The 14,933-nt window shown below is 36.9% G+C and overlaps 3 protein-coding genes across 7 annotated transcripts in view; 2 read left to right on the top strand and 1 right to left on the bottom strand.

The window, feature by feature from the left end:
• Nucleotides 1–14,933, bottom strand: part of ACAD11 (acyl-CoA dehydrogenase family member 11) — a 91,814-nt gene that overhangs the window by 32,140 nt on the left and 44,741 nt on the right. For all 5 annotated transcript variants that reach the window (XM_033417878.2, XM_004286533.3, XM_049710535.1 and 2 more), the window contains exons 12-13: nt 7,849–7,956; nt 5,772–5,870 (exon numbers count right to left, since the gene is read on the bottom strand). In XM_033417878.2, coding sequence (XP_033273769.2) covers nt 5,772–5,870; nt 7,849–7,956 — 207 coding nt within the window. The remainder of the gene's footprint in view (nt 1–5,771; nt 5,871–7,848; nt 7,957–14,933) is intronic.
• On the top strand, nt 790–5,736 carry ACKR4 (atypical chemokine receptor 4). The gene is made up of 2 exons (XM_004286535.3): nt 790–926; nt 3,330–5,736. Exon 2 carries the CDS (start codon nt 3,339–3,341, stop codon nt 4,389–4,391), a length of 1,053 nt encoding a protein of 350 aa, XP_004286583.1. The 5' UTR covers nt 790–926; nt 3,330–3,338; the 3' UTR covers nt 4,392–5,736.
• Nucleotides 10,928–14,445, top strand: LOC117199177 (dimethyladenosine transferase 2, mitochondrial-like). Its single transcript, XM_033417886.2, is given in 3 exon segments — nt 10,928–11,038; nt 11,242–11,988; nt 13,685–14,445. Coding segments are annotated over 3 exon segments (981 nt in total). The 5' UTR covers nt 10,928–10,982; the 3' UTR covers nt 13,863–14,445.

The following is a 14,933-nucleotide window of genomic DNA, read 5'->3' as shown; positions in this document are numbered from 1 at the left end:
TGAATCAACAGGAAAGTTAGATCAGTTGCTTTTAGAAAAAATGGCATTGGTCTGAAATAACTTCTGAAGGGGGAGACTGAGCCTAGAGAAAGTAAATAAGGGAACTGTTATGCAAATATAGGGAGAGTCAAGGCCAAGGGTTAAATCTGCATACATTTATCTTCTTTCTCTAACTTTCATTTGTTTGGAAGTAGGGGGAGGGGGAGATAGCCAGAGATAGCCTTTCCAGACAGAAGGATTTTGAAAGTTTGGAGCTGGCCATTGAAGAAGATTACAGGAAGGAACAAGAATTTAAAGTTGTGGGGAAAGTCATACTCTGGGGTCAAGGACAGATAAGGAGTACAGTGAGGCCAAGGGGAGTCTCATAGTTTAAGAAAAATACAAAATGATGTGGTATAAAGATTTAAATTCTACTATGAATACCTAATGATTACTTAAAATTTAGTTTTTGATAATTTAGTCTTCACAAAGATAACTTTCTAGGTTACAATCATTTTTTGTTTTCTTTCCTAGACAAAATAATTTTAGAGAGTATTTTTCTAGATGCTACCTACAAGTAAATACTTGTTAGCTGCCTTGAGGCGCTCTGGTGAATTCTTTTGGTTTGGCAGTCAGTACCTCAGCTGCAGGCACGTTCCTGTTCCCTTTGGCTAAGTGGAAACTTCGAAAGGTCTGTAGTTTTTGAAACGAGATTGAATTCCTTCAAGTTTGTAACCTAGGACACTTAAGAACTTGGATTTGAGTTCACAGGATGGTTATACATAAAATAAAAGATCAAGTGCTCACAAGGTTAAATTTCCTGAAAGCCTTACTGGATGTAAGACAAAGGCGGGGTATAAAACGAAAATAAAAGTATGCTGAGTTAGAGAGGTCATTCTATCTTACTCTCTGCACTCAAGACTGCTCCTGTCTGCTGACAGAAACAGGTTGGTTTTTTCTTTCTTCTTCCATTCAGACTTGTATATGATTTTTTTTTAAGCCCAAAGGTTTGGTATATTTATGTATGCATAAAAGTTTACATGTGCAGAAAAGAGCTATTTGAAAAGTTATACATGTTAACCTTAAAACAAAAATATGAACATAGCAAGAAGAAAATATTATTTTAATACGATTACTTGCCTATAAAACTTTGTTAATAATAGGTTTTGCTATATCATTTTTTCCTGCTTTGTTTTATTGTTAAATTTTTTTATTCTTATGATAATTACAAAGGCATTTAAATGTGTTTCTATGTTTCTGCCAGAAGGATCACTTCTGCAAATAGTTTCCATTCCTACGCTTATTTATTCATATTTTTAGCATGATTAATTCTTTTAAAATATCTTTCCTTAATATCTTATACTGTTTGGCCATATTATACCTTATCACTGGGTTCAAGATTTGTGTGATAAAAGAGAAGGAAAGAACAAAGTTCCTACCGTATTAATAATTAACATATAAGAAAACGAAGACTAAAGTAGTCTTCCAGATTGGAACTTTTCAAATAACTTTAAGGATAAAGGGAGACAGAAGGGCTAAGGAAAAAGTATAACAAAACTCAGCACTATAATAAAAACACTGAAAGTTATTATTATATATATTTTAAAACTTGTGAATTCTGTGCAAGCTTATCTTAATACTACAGGGTGTTAATAGCCAGTACAGTAGAATAACTTAATGAAGAGACATGAGATTCCTGCAGTATCATCCTTCCATTCTAGAGTAATAGCTTTAAACCTATTGGTAAAACGTTTAGTTTGACAAATATTTGCTGGGCACCTAGAGTGGGCCTGGCACTCTCTTCGGGTATTAATCATAAACATAAATCCAACAGGTCATAGTCTTAGGGAACTTAGAGCACAGAGGGAAAAGGTAGTCTGAGAAACATGTCTTCCATAGGATGGGGTCAGTTCTCTGAGAGATATGCAGATACAGTTATTGGATCGGGAAAGTCTTCTGGAGAGGTGACATCTAAGTTAACTGGGTAGGAACTGGCCCTTCAAGGGAAGGGCAGGAAATAGTCCATCAGATAAAAGAACAGAATGAGTAATGATGTAGACATGTGCTGTAGCATGGTGTGTGCCAGAAAATCGCTGGCAAATCAATATTGTTGCTGTCTACCGTGCAGGGTGCACAGTAGAGAGATGTAGCAGGAACCATGGGTAGGACAACATTATGGAAGGAGCCTTGGGTATCATGGTAAGGAGCTTAGATTGTATCTTTCAGATGAAGGGATGTGTCTTTCAGGTGAGGAGCTAATAAGCAGCAGTGATGGATTGACATTTTAGAGAGAGAGCACTCTGATGGCAGTAAGAAAAATGTTTTGATAAGGAGGTGGTAAGGAGGAATAAGAACAGTAGGACGGGGCTTCCCTGGTGGCGCAGTGGTTGAGAGTCCGCCTGCCGATATAGGGGACACGGGTTTGTGCCCCGGTCCGGGAAGATCCCACAGGCCGCGGAGCGGCTGGGCCCGTGAGCCATGGCCGCTGAGCCTGCGCGTCCGGAGCCTGTGCTCTGCAACGGGAGAGGCCACAACAGTGAGAGGCCAGCGTACCGGAAAAAAAAAAAAAAAAAAGAAGAACAGTAGGATGCCACTTGGGAAGATATTGTAATAGGCCAGGTAATAATGATGGTTGAATTGTGTGGATGTGTCAAGGAGCACAGATTAAAAGGAAGAGACAGATTTGAGACCTATTTGGGAGGTAAAATCAGAATTTAGGGGCTGACTGGAAATCAGGGATGAAGATAAGAGATAAATCAAGGATGGTACAGGCTGAAGGCTTAGGTGACTAGTGGAACAACAGTGCTACCAAATAGTAGTTTACAATCAGCATGTAGTGACAGGTTTTGGAGGGAAGCTAACTAGAGGAGACTTTGTTTTATAAAAGCCAACCAGTAAAATTAAGTAAAATGCTGAGATAATATATTTAACTTATTTTAAAATAAATTCATAAATATATAAAAATAATATTTATTTTAAATAAATAAAATTATTTTAATTTTAAAATTTAATTTATTGTCAATATACTGTGTAAGAATCACAAAGTTGTATATATAAAAGTTACAGGGTTTAATGATTAATAAAATTCCCCAGGGTATTATTTTTATCTTCCCTCTGTAAATCCCAGCTCCTGTACACAAACTTGTAAAAACAAGGGATGAAAAACTACTCTTGGGGATATATTCCAACGTGGCTTCCATTAAAGAGTTTCAAAGAGTGGCAGATTCAGGCTCACATATGTTATGGCAACAATCTATTCTCTAATAAAAGAATAAAACATATGCTAGATCAAAAGCGTTTCCACTTAAGAAATATTAAAATAAATATCCTGTATTCTTTTTGCCATTTAGATTGGAGCCATGGCTTTGGAACACAACCAGTCAACAGATTACTATTATGAGGAAAATGAAATGAATGACACTCATGACTATAGTCAGTATGAAGTGATCTGTATAAAAGAAGAGGTCAGAAAATTTGCAAAAGTTTTCCTGCCTGCCTTCTTCACAATAGCTTTCATCATTGGACTTGCAGGCAATTCTATAATAGTGGCGATTTATGCCCATTACAAAAAGAGGCGAACCAAAACAGATGTGTACATCCTGAATTTGGCAGTGGCAGATTTACTCCTTCTATTCACTCTGCCTTTTTGGGCAGTTAATGCAGTTCATGGGTGGGTTTTAGGGAAAATCATGTGCAAAGTCACTTCAGCCTTGTACACGGTCAACTTTGTCTCTGGAATGCAGTTTCTGGCTTGTATCAGCATAGACAGATATTGGGCAGTAACTAAAGCTCCCAGTCAATCGGGAGTGCAAAAACAATGCTGGCTCATCTGTTCCTGTGTCTGGATGGCTGCCATCTTGCTGAGTATACCTCAGCTGGTTTTTTATACAGTAAATCACAAGGCTAGGTGCATTCCCATCTTTCCATACCACCTAGGAACATCAATGAAAGCATCAGTTCAAATGCTGGAAATCTGCGTTGGATTTGTAATACCCTTTCTTATTATGGCAGTGTGCTACTTCATCACGGCAAAGACGCTCATCAAGATGCCAAACACTACAAAATCTCGGCCCCTCAAAATTCTGCTCACAGTGGTCATAGTTTTCCTTGTCACTCAGCTGCCTTATAACATTGTCAAGTTCTGCCAAGCCATAGATATCATCTACTCCCTGATCACCAACTGCGACATGAGCAAACGTATGGATGTTGCCATCCAAATCACAGAGAGCATTGCACTCTTTCACAGCTGCCTCAACCCGGTCCTGTATGTTTTTATGGGAAACTCTTTTAAAATCTACATCATGAAAGTTGCCAAGAAATATGGGTCCTGGAGAAGACAAAGACAAAATGTGGAGGAGATTCCTTTCGATTCTGAAGATGCTACAGAGCCAACCAGTACTTTCAGCATTTAAATATAAAACTGCTCTGTCTCTTGCTTTGATACACATGAATGAGGTTTCTCCCTCAGATCAAACATCTGCATTTCTCTGAAATTCAAATCTCAAACACTGTGGTGGCAACTTATAACAAAGAAGAGGTTAGGGTGGGGAAGGGGAGTGAGGTAGAAGCCAAGAAAAAGAGGAAACAAAAAATAAATGCATAAAACATGGAAATTAAAATTAACAATATAGGAAAATAGTAGTAACAGTCATACATAAGAAAAACACTATAAGTTAGGTCATCTAAAACAGATTATTAAAGAAATTTAAATTAAGGGGCATTTATAATTATTTTAAATTATCTAAATTTTAATGTAAGAACAATTTCCCTGCATAATTTTAGTACTTGAATAACTATGCAGCAAAATTCAATGTCTTTTTCTTTTTCTTGTTTCTTAATTTGTAAGAGATTTCATAAAACTCCAGAAAGAATAACAATTGGCAATCAAAAAAAAAAAAAGCAAAAACAAAAACAAAAAGCTTTTCTGGCTATTATAATATATTACTGGTAAGTTTCTAAACATGTAATTTGCTTTTATGATGTCAACTTTCTTTAGTAATAAGCTGGTTATCCTGTTAGACTTATCATTTATACTCTAGAAGCAATCCTCAGACAATCACATTTATCTAGGTTTCAATTTTTATAACTGCCTGAAGGGCTCATCCATTTACGTGAGTCAATTACTGAGGGTTGACTAAATAATATATTTTCCTATGTCTAAAGACTCTTTTTTTTTGGCGGTATGCGGGCCTCTCACTGTTGTGGCCTCTCCCGTTGCGGAGCACAGGCTCCGGACGCGCAGGCTCAGCGGCCATGGCTCACGGGCCCAGCCGCTCCGCGGCACGTGGGATCTTCCCAGACCGGGGCACGAACCCGTGTCCCCTGCATCGGCAGGCGGACTCTCAACCACTGCGCCACCAGGGAAGCCCCAAGACTCTTATTTTTCACTTAAATACTTGTATTTTTAAACAATGAAAATATGTACCACAATAAATTATTTTTAATAATATGGGCTGCTTATCTCTTTAAAAACAATTATATATGAATTATTATAGTCCATGTAATATGCCCCTATTAAAATTTTTGATATAAATGACAATGGTCAAAAATAGTGTGCACTAATATAAATTTTTTCTCTCACAAACTGTAAAAAAAAAGACGTTTTCTGCTCTTAAATAAACATTGCCCAATCAAGACATTGTTTTAAAATTACTTTTCTTTTTATCAACTATTTCTAAATTTGAAAATGCTTTCAAAGACAGAATTTAAAGAACTGTGGTCATGAAATGAATAACTATGTATCTTATTATTCTAGCACAGTATCTAGCACGAAGAATCAATAGAATACTCACCAGTGCACCACCATTTCTTGCCGTTAATTATATAGCTATCTCCATCTTGCTGGATGCTACATTCAATATTTGTGGCATCACTTGAAGCTACATCGGGCTCTATAAATAAGCAAAGGCTGAATTTACAGGCAGGCAGACACCATTAGTTTACAAAAGACCCTTAGTTAAAGAAATGTGAACTCTTTGAGGACAGAGGCATCTTTGTCTTTTTCATCTTCCTACCCTTCCCCCATTCCCCCTGGTTCTTCTACAACCTACACATAGTAGGTATTCAATAAATGTGCATTGGAAAAATGAATAAATGAAGTATTTAGAACAACTCAAGATAGATCAACTATCTGAATTGTGTTCTTGGCATCCTCAGTGATATATGACTTGGGATACAACTCAATCTTTTCTCCAATCATCAAACGTGCATTAAAAATATCGTTCTTGGGCTTCCCTGGTGCCGCAGTGGTTGAGAGTCCGCCTGCCGACGCAGGGGACGCGGGTTTGTGCCCCGGTCCGGGAAGATCTCACATGCCGCGGAGCGGCTGGGCCCGTGAGTCATGGCCGCTGGGCCTGCGCGTCCGGAGCCTGTGCTCCGCAACGGGAGAGGCCACAACAGTGAGAGGCCCAAGTACAGAAAAAAAAAAAAAAATCGTTCTTTACTTCCCACAATGAAAATCTGTACTACATATTTGCAAGCCAGATTTCCCCACCATAGGTTTAGTATCTTAAACAACTTCTTTTTTTTCTTTTTTTTTTAAAATTAATTTTTATTGGAGTGTAGTTGATTTACAATGTCGTGTTAGTTTCTGCTGTACAGAAAAGTGAATCACATATCCACTCTTTCTCAGATTCTTTTCCCATATAGGTCATTACAGAGTATTGAGTAGAGTTCCCTGTGCTATACAGTAGGTTCTCAGCAGTTATCTGTTTTATACATAGTAATGTGTATATGTTAATCCCAATCTCCCTATTTATCTCCCCACTCCCTCCCCCGCTTTCCCCCTTGGTAGCCATAAATTTGTTTTTGACATCTGTGACTCTATTTCTGTAGTATCTTAAACAACTTCTAACTGCAAATTCCATCAGGAATGCTTTCACCAATCTATTTATTTTGCATTCTATAAAGCTTGCTCAACACTTAATGTCTTCAGAAAGTTTTCCATAGGACACTTTTACAAGACTGCTTTACTGCATTGCATTTTAGAACTTAGAGGCTAGCTCTCAATCATAGTAATCTGCACTTGTTAATGTGCTGCTCTTTTGAATGGATCCTTAAGATATTTTATGTGTTCTCTTTCTAAAACTAGAGACCCTCTTTCTTTAGAAAAGGAGGTGTGTACTCTATTTATTTTGTAATTAATTAGAGCTTTGTAGACAACACAGCATACAGCAGGTATTCAATAAAGGCCTCTTACTGGTTTAAATGGAGATCAGTTTTGCTATTATAAATGTATGCAATGTTAGAGAAGGACAATAAAATCTGGCCAAAATCATGGCCAGATGAAATTGAGTTTAATTCTAAACTCAAATATGGAACAATGATTTTGTCCTTTGAAGAGTGCTTAATTACTGTTTCCTATGTACAAATGCACCAAAACCCATTTTTATTAACATGCTCCTAGTTTAATTACCCTACATGATTATAATTTGAGCTATATGACCAATACTGGTGAAAGTTCTATTTTTCTGGGTTTATGGAAGAGTTGAGTAGTTTTTAAGTGTCAATATAAAATTATCACAAAGATCAATATTTCATACACTAGGGTAAAAAAGATCTTAAACACCCACAGATGGCAATTTTAGATGCAAGTCAAAAGGTTATAAAACTAGGTTTACTCTGCTGCTAATGCCTAAAGCAGGCTACCAGAAAACATCATCTGGTGTCCTCCCAAAGGGGAGGACAATTTTATTCTGCACATTTAAAAATGCCAAAAATTAAAATTGGGCTCCAACAAACATGTTCACATTTCTGGTCACAGGCAAATTTGCCTGAAACACAGAGCCACGTCCCACATTTCTTCAGTTCCTCCATAATAACTGGGACGAGTGGCTGCCCAATGGGAGAATGTGACTGAATTGCTCTTACCTGTCATACAGAAGCAAGAGGCAATGCTCCCTTGAAGAAGAGGCTCAAGCCACTGCTGCTTCTGTTTCTCACTTCCATATAGGTGAAGCACCTCCATGTTCCCTGTGTCTACACGTAATAAGGAAAAGCACTTGTTTTGCATTTAAAAATTTATCAATGTGAAATCCAAACTATATATAGAAAACAGACATGAATCTTTTTAGAGCAAATATTTACTAACAAAAATATTTTGAAACATAACAGACGAGATTGGGTGCATTCAGGGTGGCATGGCCGTAGACTAAACATAATAGTAAATACAATTTACAAGGAAGGTATGTCATAAGTAGTTACAAGTACATGGCATTTGGTGCCTATTTATTCAACTTGTTCTGAATCACAGACACTTGTCTACTTCATCCCAATGAAGCATGGCTCTGAGTTTTAACTCAATTAGGACTGAGGAAAATAATTTACTGGCCTAACCTTTCCCTGCTATCTTGCAAATATACTCTGCTTGGAGTGACTGCAATGCTCTTAGAGAACAATTAACATTACTTATTACTGAGACTCCTATTCCTCAAACATACCTTGTGCTTTTTAACTTCCACATGTTTGCTTGGGCCAGGCCTTCTCTCTGGTGAAATTCTACCTGTCACTCCTAAGTAAACTTCTGCTTCTGAGCCATCTCCATTGTGAAGACTCTCCAGCTACCCAATCAGAAATATCTCCTTCCTTTGACCTCACATAGTAATTATTGTCTTTTTACCGCTAACACTGCTCTTACTTTTGTGATCCCATACCACCTAGAAAAGTACTAGGTAATATCTCAAGGATGCTAAACATGGAATCCCTGCCCTGGATAGAAAATGACAATAGATAACTTCAAAGACCCTCTCCAGACCTCAGAGGGCATTGTGCAATACATGATACACTGCAGTATCACTCTCAGGTGAAAAAGAATGCTTCATGTCTGCTGTGGAGCAAAATGCTCTAGATGCCTTTCTCTGATTTTCATTCCCATCAAATTTCTAAAAATACTCTCTAAAACCTTTCTCTTGAATGCTGATTACTTATAAGATTTTGAGGAAGAATTTTTCAATATCGTCTCTTACAATGATATTAAGGACAGCTATTGAAATGCCTATGAAAATTGAGCTAAGTCTAAGTTAAGTCTCTCAAAACATGTTTGTACTCTGTTCAGGCACTCCTAACAGGGCCCAAGTTATATTAAAATGCACACAATTCCTAGTAGATTAACACAAGCTTAAAATTCTTTTCAACTGAGGGAGAAAATGAGTCTTGAATTATAATTAATGAAGTTCATTGTTTTCTTTCCTTGTTTTAAATCCAGTGTTTCTTGTAGTTTGAATGAGGTAAATATTGAATAAAAACTTTCCAAAAATTAGTTTATTCTGAGAATCTGACAAACCAAAGTTATCATTTATAGGTTCGTTAAAAAAAAAAAAAGCCTAGATAAATTACTTGTACAAAAAAAAAAATTTCCCCCAAATTAGCCTAAAGGCCTCCAAATTTTCTAGTAACGGCTTTAGAATTAAAATGACTATTTTCAACATTCCAATATACAATATTGTATGACTTATTGATGGGCAAAAAAACCAAACCAAAACAAAAGGCAAATCAGAAGACTACATATGTGTCCCATAATATTTTATAACTATTTGGGAAATAATTTGGGTATCTTGAGTAGAAATTCATCTCATATACACTTAAGAAAACTCTTAAGTATTTAATCAACATCAATCATATTCCCTTCTTTATCTGCTTTGTATAAAGCAAAACACAGTGCTCTAAAACACAATAGCCCAAAGGCCTTCATGAATATATCTCCACTACAAAGAGAAAATGCCTAGTTTTCTACCTATGGTTTTATACATCTTGTTTGCTGAGGACAGTTGCTTATCATACTTTGGTCAAAGAAAATGTATTTCCCTTGCCAATTTTAAAATTTCAGCAGTTTGGTGGTATCATATTATAACCGATAGACTAATGAAATTTTAATACTAGAAAAAAGTCTATGACCATCTAGTGAAAAGTTCATAGGTCAAATGGAAAAATAGCGGCAGAGCTGCATCTGCAATGGATGCCTTCTATAGCATTATTTTTCATATTATGACCCATTAGTTTGTCATAAAATTAATTCAATGGAATATGACTAGCATTCTCTGAGAAATGAAAATAGATCAAAATAGAATACATTAGACTAGACTCAGTGGAAAATATATGAATTCATGTAGTAAGGGAAACTTGTTTCATGAAGCCTTTTTTCAGTAATATATGTCTCTCCCCTCCTCATTTCCATAAATCAATCCATGAACACACACATACAGCTTCATACACTACATATTGGGTCACAATATAAAATATATCTTACTATGAGTGGCAATAAAAAAAGTTTTAAGCAAAAGACTACCAGTCTCTTTCCACAAAATTATGCTACCTATGTAACATGATATAATAGCTACACATAAAGAGATAAAATCTTTAGAAACTCTGTGAATAGATTTATTTACTTTTACAGTAGCCTCATTATTGGATTAAAATGTAGTCATCAGTAAATAGACAAATCAGTGTTTTGAAGAGAGAAAACCATATCTGGGACAAGTTCAACCATTATCAGAGGTTTATGGATTATCTTAATAATTCCCGAGAAATGAGAGTCAAAGTCCAGTGTGGAAACACTTCGAGAAGCAACTAGATTGTGTTTTCTCTGACATCAAACATACCTCTTTTGGGCACTTCCCCGCTTCACTAACTCTTTTTGGGAGGCTTCAGTACCAGGGCCATACAATAAGCACAAAAGGCAAAACGAGGACTAACTTGTGCAGGGACACTATAGGATATTATACAATTATCCTTCTACTACAAATCAAATACCAGTCCTTGACTGGAAGCATCAAAAATAACCACAGTAACTTTGGGGAAAAAAGACAAAAGACATATCAAGGGTCTACCCTAGACCTACTGAGTCAGAATCTCCAGGGATGAAGCCTGTGAATCCAGATTTTTCCAAAGCTTTTTAGGGGGTTCCTTCTGCAAATTGGGTTTGAAAACACCTTCTAAAGACTACATTCCTTTTTACTTCCGCCGGCCTAGACCCGGGGCAAGGAGATGTAGCACATGGGCTTCCCTGTATGGAGTTCGTCGAGGATGTAACGACCCTGGGTAACACTGGGACAGGACTTAGAGGGTGAGAATGTGGGTCCCAGGGGTGGGACTTCTTTCGAGGCTGATGCTGTCAGCTTTGACCCGCGCTGGGCGCTTTTGCATTTTGAAGTCGGGAGCGGTGAGGCTGATGGACGTCCCGGCGGGGAACCGCCGTGGCTTGTCTGACTACTACCCGCACCTGATGCCCAATGTGGGATTTGGAAAATCATCCTCGCGTGTTTACAGATGCCGCTCAGAGACCAAGCGGTACATAACCAGCCCTAGAGTGGCTGAGACCTTGGTGCGGATCCTACGGGGAAAACGAAAATCTTGCCAGCTATTCCTGGAATGCAATCCAGGTCCTGGAATCCTGACACGAGCATTGCTTGAAAGTGGTGCCAAAGTGATTGCCCTTGAAAGTGACGAGACTTTTATTCCACAATTGAAGTCCTTAGGAAAAAAGGTGAATGGAAGACTAGAAGTGGTCTACTGTGACTTCTTTAAACTGGATCCTAGAAGTCGTGGAATACTAACACCTCCCGTTATGACTTCAGATATGCTTTTTCAGTATTTGGGAATAGAAGCACAGCCTTGGTCAAAAGGTGCCCCTTTAAAAGCAATTGGGATCTTACCACCTAAAAATGAGAGAAGTGCACTTTGGAAACTTTTACATGACCTATATTCCTGTACTTCTATATATAAATATGGACGACTAGAACTAAACTTGTTTATTAGTGAAAAGGAATGCCGGAAAATAATGGCAAATCCCCAAAATCCAAGCTTGTATCAAGCATTAAGTGTGCTCTGTCAAATAGCTTGTGGAATTAAGCTCCTGCATACAGAATCATTAGAACAAAACCTGTGTTTTATTCAACTGACTCCTCATAGGAATTTATTTGCAGGAACCTTAACACCTTTTAACTATGATGTGTTTTTTCACATGTTAAGGCAGTGTTTTATGAAACGCAATGCCAAGCTAATAGACCATTTACAGTAAGAAAAATAAAAGCAAATATAAAAGTAGCAACTTAATGTGCGAATTGTACTTTCATGTTAGAGCTTTGTTTTTTATATTTTTTATATCTTCATTAACAGTGAGGTACCATGTTTTCACTCATCTATTTGTACAAAATACTTCATTCTTGCCGGTACACATTTTGAGGAAAATATATTTTCCACATAATCTCCTGAGCTTAATTTTTTTTTTCCTTCTTTGAGAAAACAACCAGGGATGCCTACAATTTGTTTTATCTTTGTCAGGATTAATTTAACTACATGAAGAACTGGCTGCTTGCCCCGGCATTAGTGGTAGCATACCCACCATCCACCTCTTGTCATTGCCTGTCGTTAGTGGTTCTGTTTCCTAGGCAAAGTAGGCACAGATCATTATACCACCCTAGTCCTGCTCTGGATCAAATTCTATGTTTCTACCTAAAGCCTTATAAAAATTATACTGTTACTGCCTGCTTTGTATCTATATAATTTTTACATAGGGCTGATGTGTACAGTTCTGGAAGTTATGCATTTTACCATGTACTCATCAGCCCATAGTCATTCAAAGTACTGTCAGAGGATGGGCAAATAAATAATCATTTTAATTAATTTGATCATCATTTAATGTATAACTCTGAATGAGCTGCTGATTGAACAATATTTATGTAAAAATAAATGTTAAAAGTGGCAGTAGACCCGTAAAAGTCATCTGTTTTTCATCTTGTCACCTTGTGATAGTGGCTATTTTGAATGAAAATATCAGGAGTGTAGGAAATTAAGGAATACACGTATGATAAACTGTGGTTTAAAATGTTAAGAATTGCCTTGGAGAGCCTGTGGATTGAAAGGATGTTCACAGCTGTGACCAAGATTCCATTCACAGTTAAAAAGTATTGGAAATATTTTCCACCAAAATATTTTAGTACAGTTGTTTACTTGTTATTGTCAGAGGCTCACTGGTCGTTTCTTGCTAGGCTAATAGAATAAGGCAGTTTTCTGCTTTATAATTTATTCACAGTAATTGTTACATAAAAATGTGAAAATGATTTCCTCTTCTGAAAACAAACAGTAGTTCCTGCTGTTTATTAAACTTTTACATGAACCTAAATGTTTACTTATTAAACTTTTACATGAACCTAAATAGAGTTAAGAATATTTTTGCAAAGAGAATTAAAAGATGAAAGGTAGACAGAAGATTTTTGTTTTTGTTTTTTTTTGCGGTATGCGGGCCTCTCACTGTTGTGGCCTCTCCCGTTGTGGAGCACAGGCTCTGGACGCACAGGCTCAGCGGCCATGGCTCACGGGCCCAGCCACTCTGCAGCATGTGGGATCTTCCTGGACCGGGGCACAAACCCGTGTCCCCTGCATCGGCAGGCAGACTCCCAACCGCTGCGCCACCAGGGAAGCCCAGGCAAAAGAATTTTTAAGGGCAATGTTAAACTAGAATTTGCCTAAGAACTGATGAGAACATGTTAAAGCCTAAATCAGCTCTTTTCATTACAGGCAAGCCATGGAACTTTAGGAATAGACATAGTTAAAGCTATATATAATAGGCAGGCTATTAAACTGAATAAGATTAATTATATATAATAAGTTAGGCATTTTAAATTGGGCTTAGAAGCCGCCTCTAATCAATATTAACTGACAGTTGTTATGATAAAGAATTAAGCACATTTACTTTGTATTTATTTTGCAGTTCATTGAGTCCAATTGATGCAATGCATATATTGAAGCAAATTTAAAAAAATAAAGATGTGAAAGTAATAGATATGTACCCTGAAGACTTTCAGCACCTTTTTGAAACCATAGAGTGTTCCAAAGATGATCACTATAAGTGGCTATATGATGACTTCATGGAAGATGTAATCATATAGAGAAGTGGACTGATAAGACATTAACTGGAGCTGTTTATTTATTTGGAAATTATGGCACAAATGAAAAAGAACTGAGTTTGAAAAACTCACATCCTTTCAACAGAAGATAACTGTTCTTGTTTTGCACAGCTAGGCAGATCAATTCTTGTGCCATTGATACCACTACTGTATTGGATAAAATAATGGCTGCTATTTTATTCAAACTGAATAAAAGGAAAACTTCAGTTAATTGTGGATTTGATCAAATTGGATTTGTTTTGTTTTAAATTCCTATCTACTATAAGCATACTGGTAGTTATAGGGTATTAGCAGATGAAATTTAGTTTTAGAAATTCTTTTGGCCAAATATCTTACATTATACTTAAATATTCCATTTTCACTGTCGATTTTTATATCCTCCTGGGGGAGCAGAAGAGTTTGTACGTAATTAAACTTGGAAAGTAAATTGATTTAGTGGGTTTTTTTACTTTTCAGTTTGTTGAAATGTATTATCAAGTACTGTACAATGAAATTATTTAAATTTTAATATGGTTTAAATTTTTTTAGAAATTAAAATATTTTAAGTAAAAAAAAAAAAAAAAAAGACTACATTCCTGGTTTATTCCTTCCATATTACCTTTTTAAAGAAAAGTTGGCCTCCTTCCCTCATCCTTCCAATTTTTCATGCCAAAGTCCTTGAAGGCATCCTTGACTCCCCCATTAATACCTCATAATCAATCAGGAAATCCTCTTGGCTCTGCCCTCAAAATATATTTAGAATCTTTCCACTTCTCACTCCACTGCTACTCCCTTGAACAAATCCCCATCATCTCTCACCAAGACCATCACAACAAGACTCCCTGCTTACTTCCTTCTCTCCTTTTGTTAATTCTCAACATAGCAGCCAAAGGGATTCTTTTAAAACTGAAGTGACATCTTGTCACTCCTCTGCTCAAATCCCCATTTCACTGAAAGTATAAGCACTCACCTGCCCTATAAGTCCCAACATACAAGGCCCTTTCCTCTCTGATATCTTTTGCTATTCTTTCCCAGCCACACTGACCTCCTTGGCTATTCTTGAAATATACCAGT

The sequence above is a fragment of the Orcinus orca genome, chromosome 5, assembly GCF_937001465.1.
Source record: "Orcinus orca chromosome 5, mOrcOrc1.1, whole genome shotgun sequence".
NCBI lineage: Eukaryota > Metazoa > Chordata > Mammalia > Artiodactyla > Delphinidae > Orcinus > Orcinus orca.
Note: the sequence above shows the minus strand (reverse complement) of the source record. Positions and strands in the feature narration are given on the sequence as shown.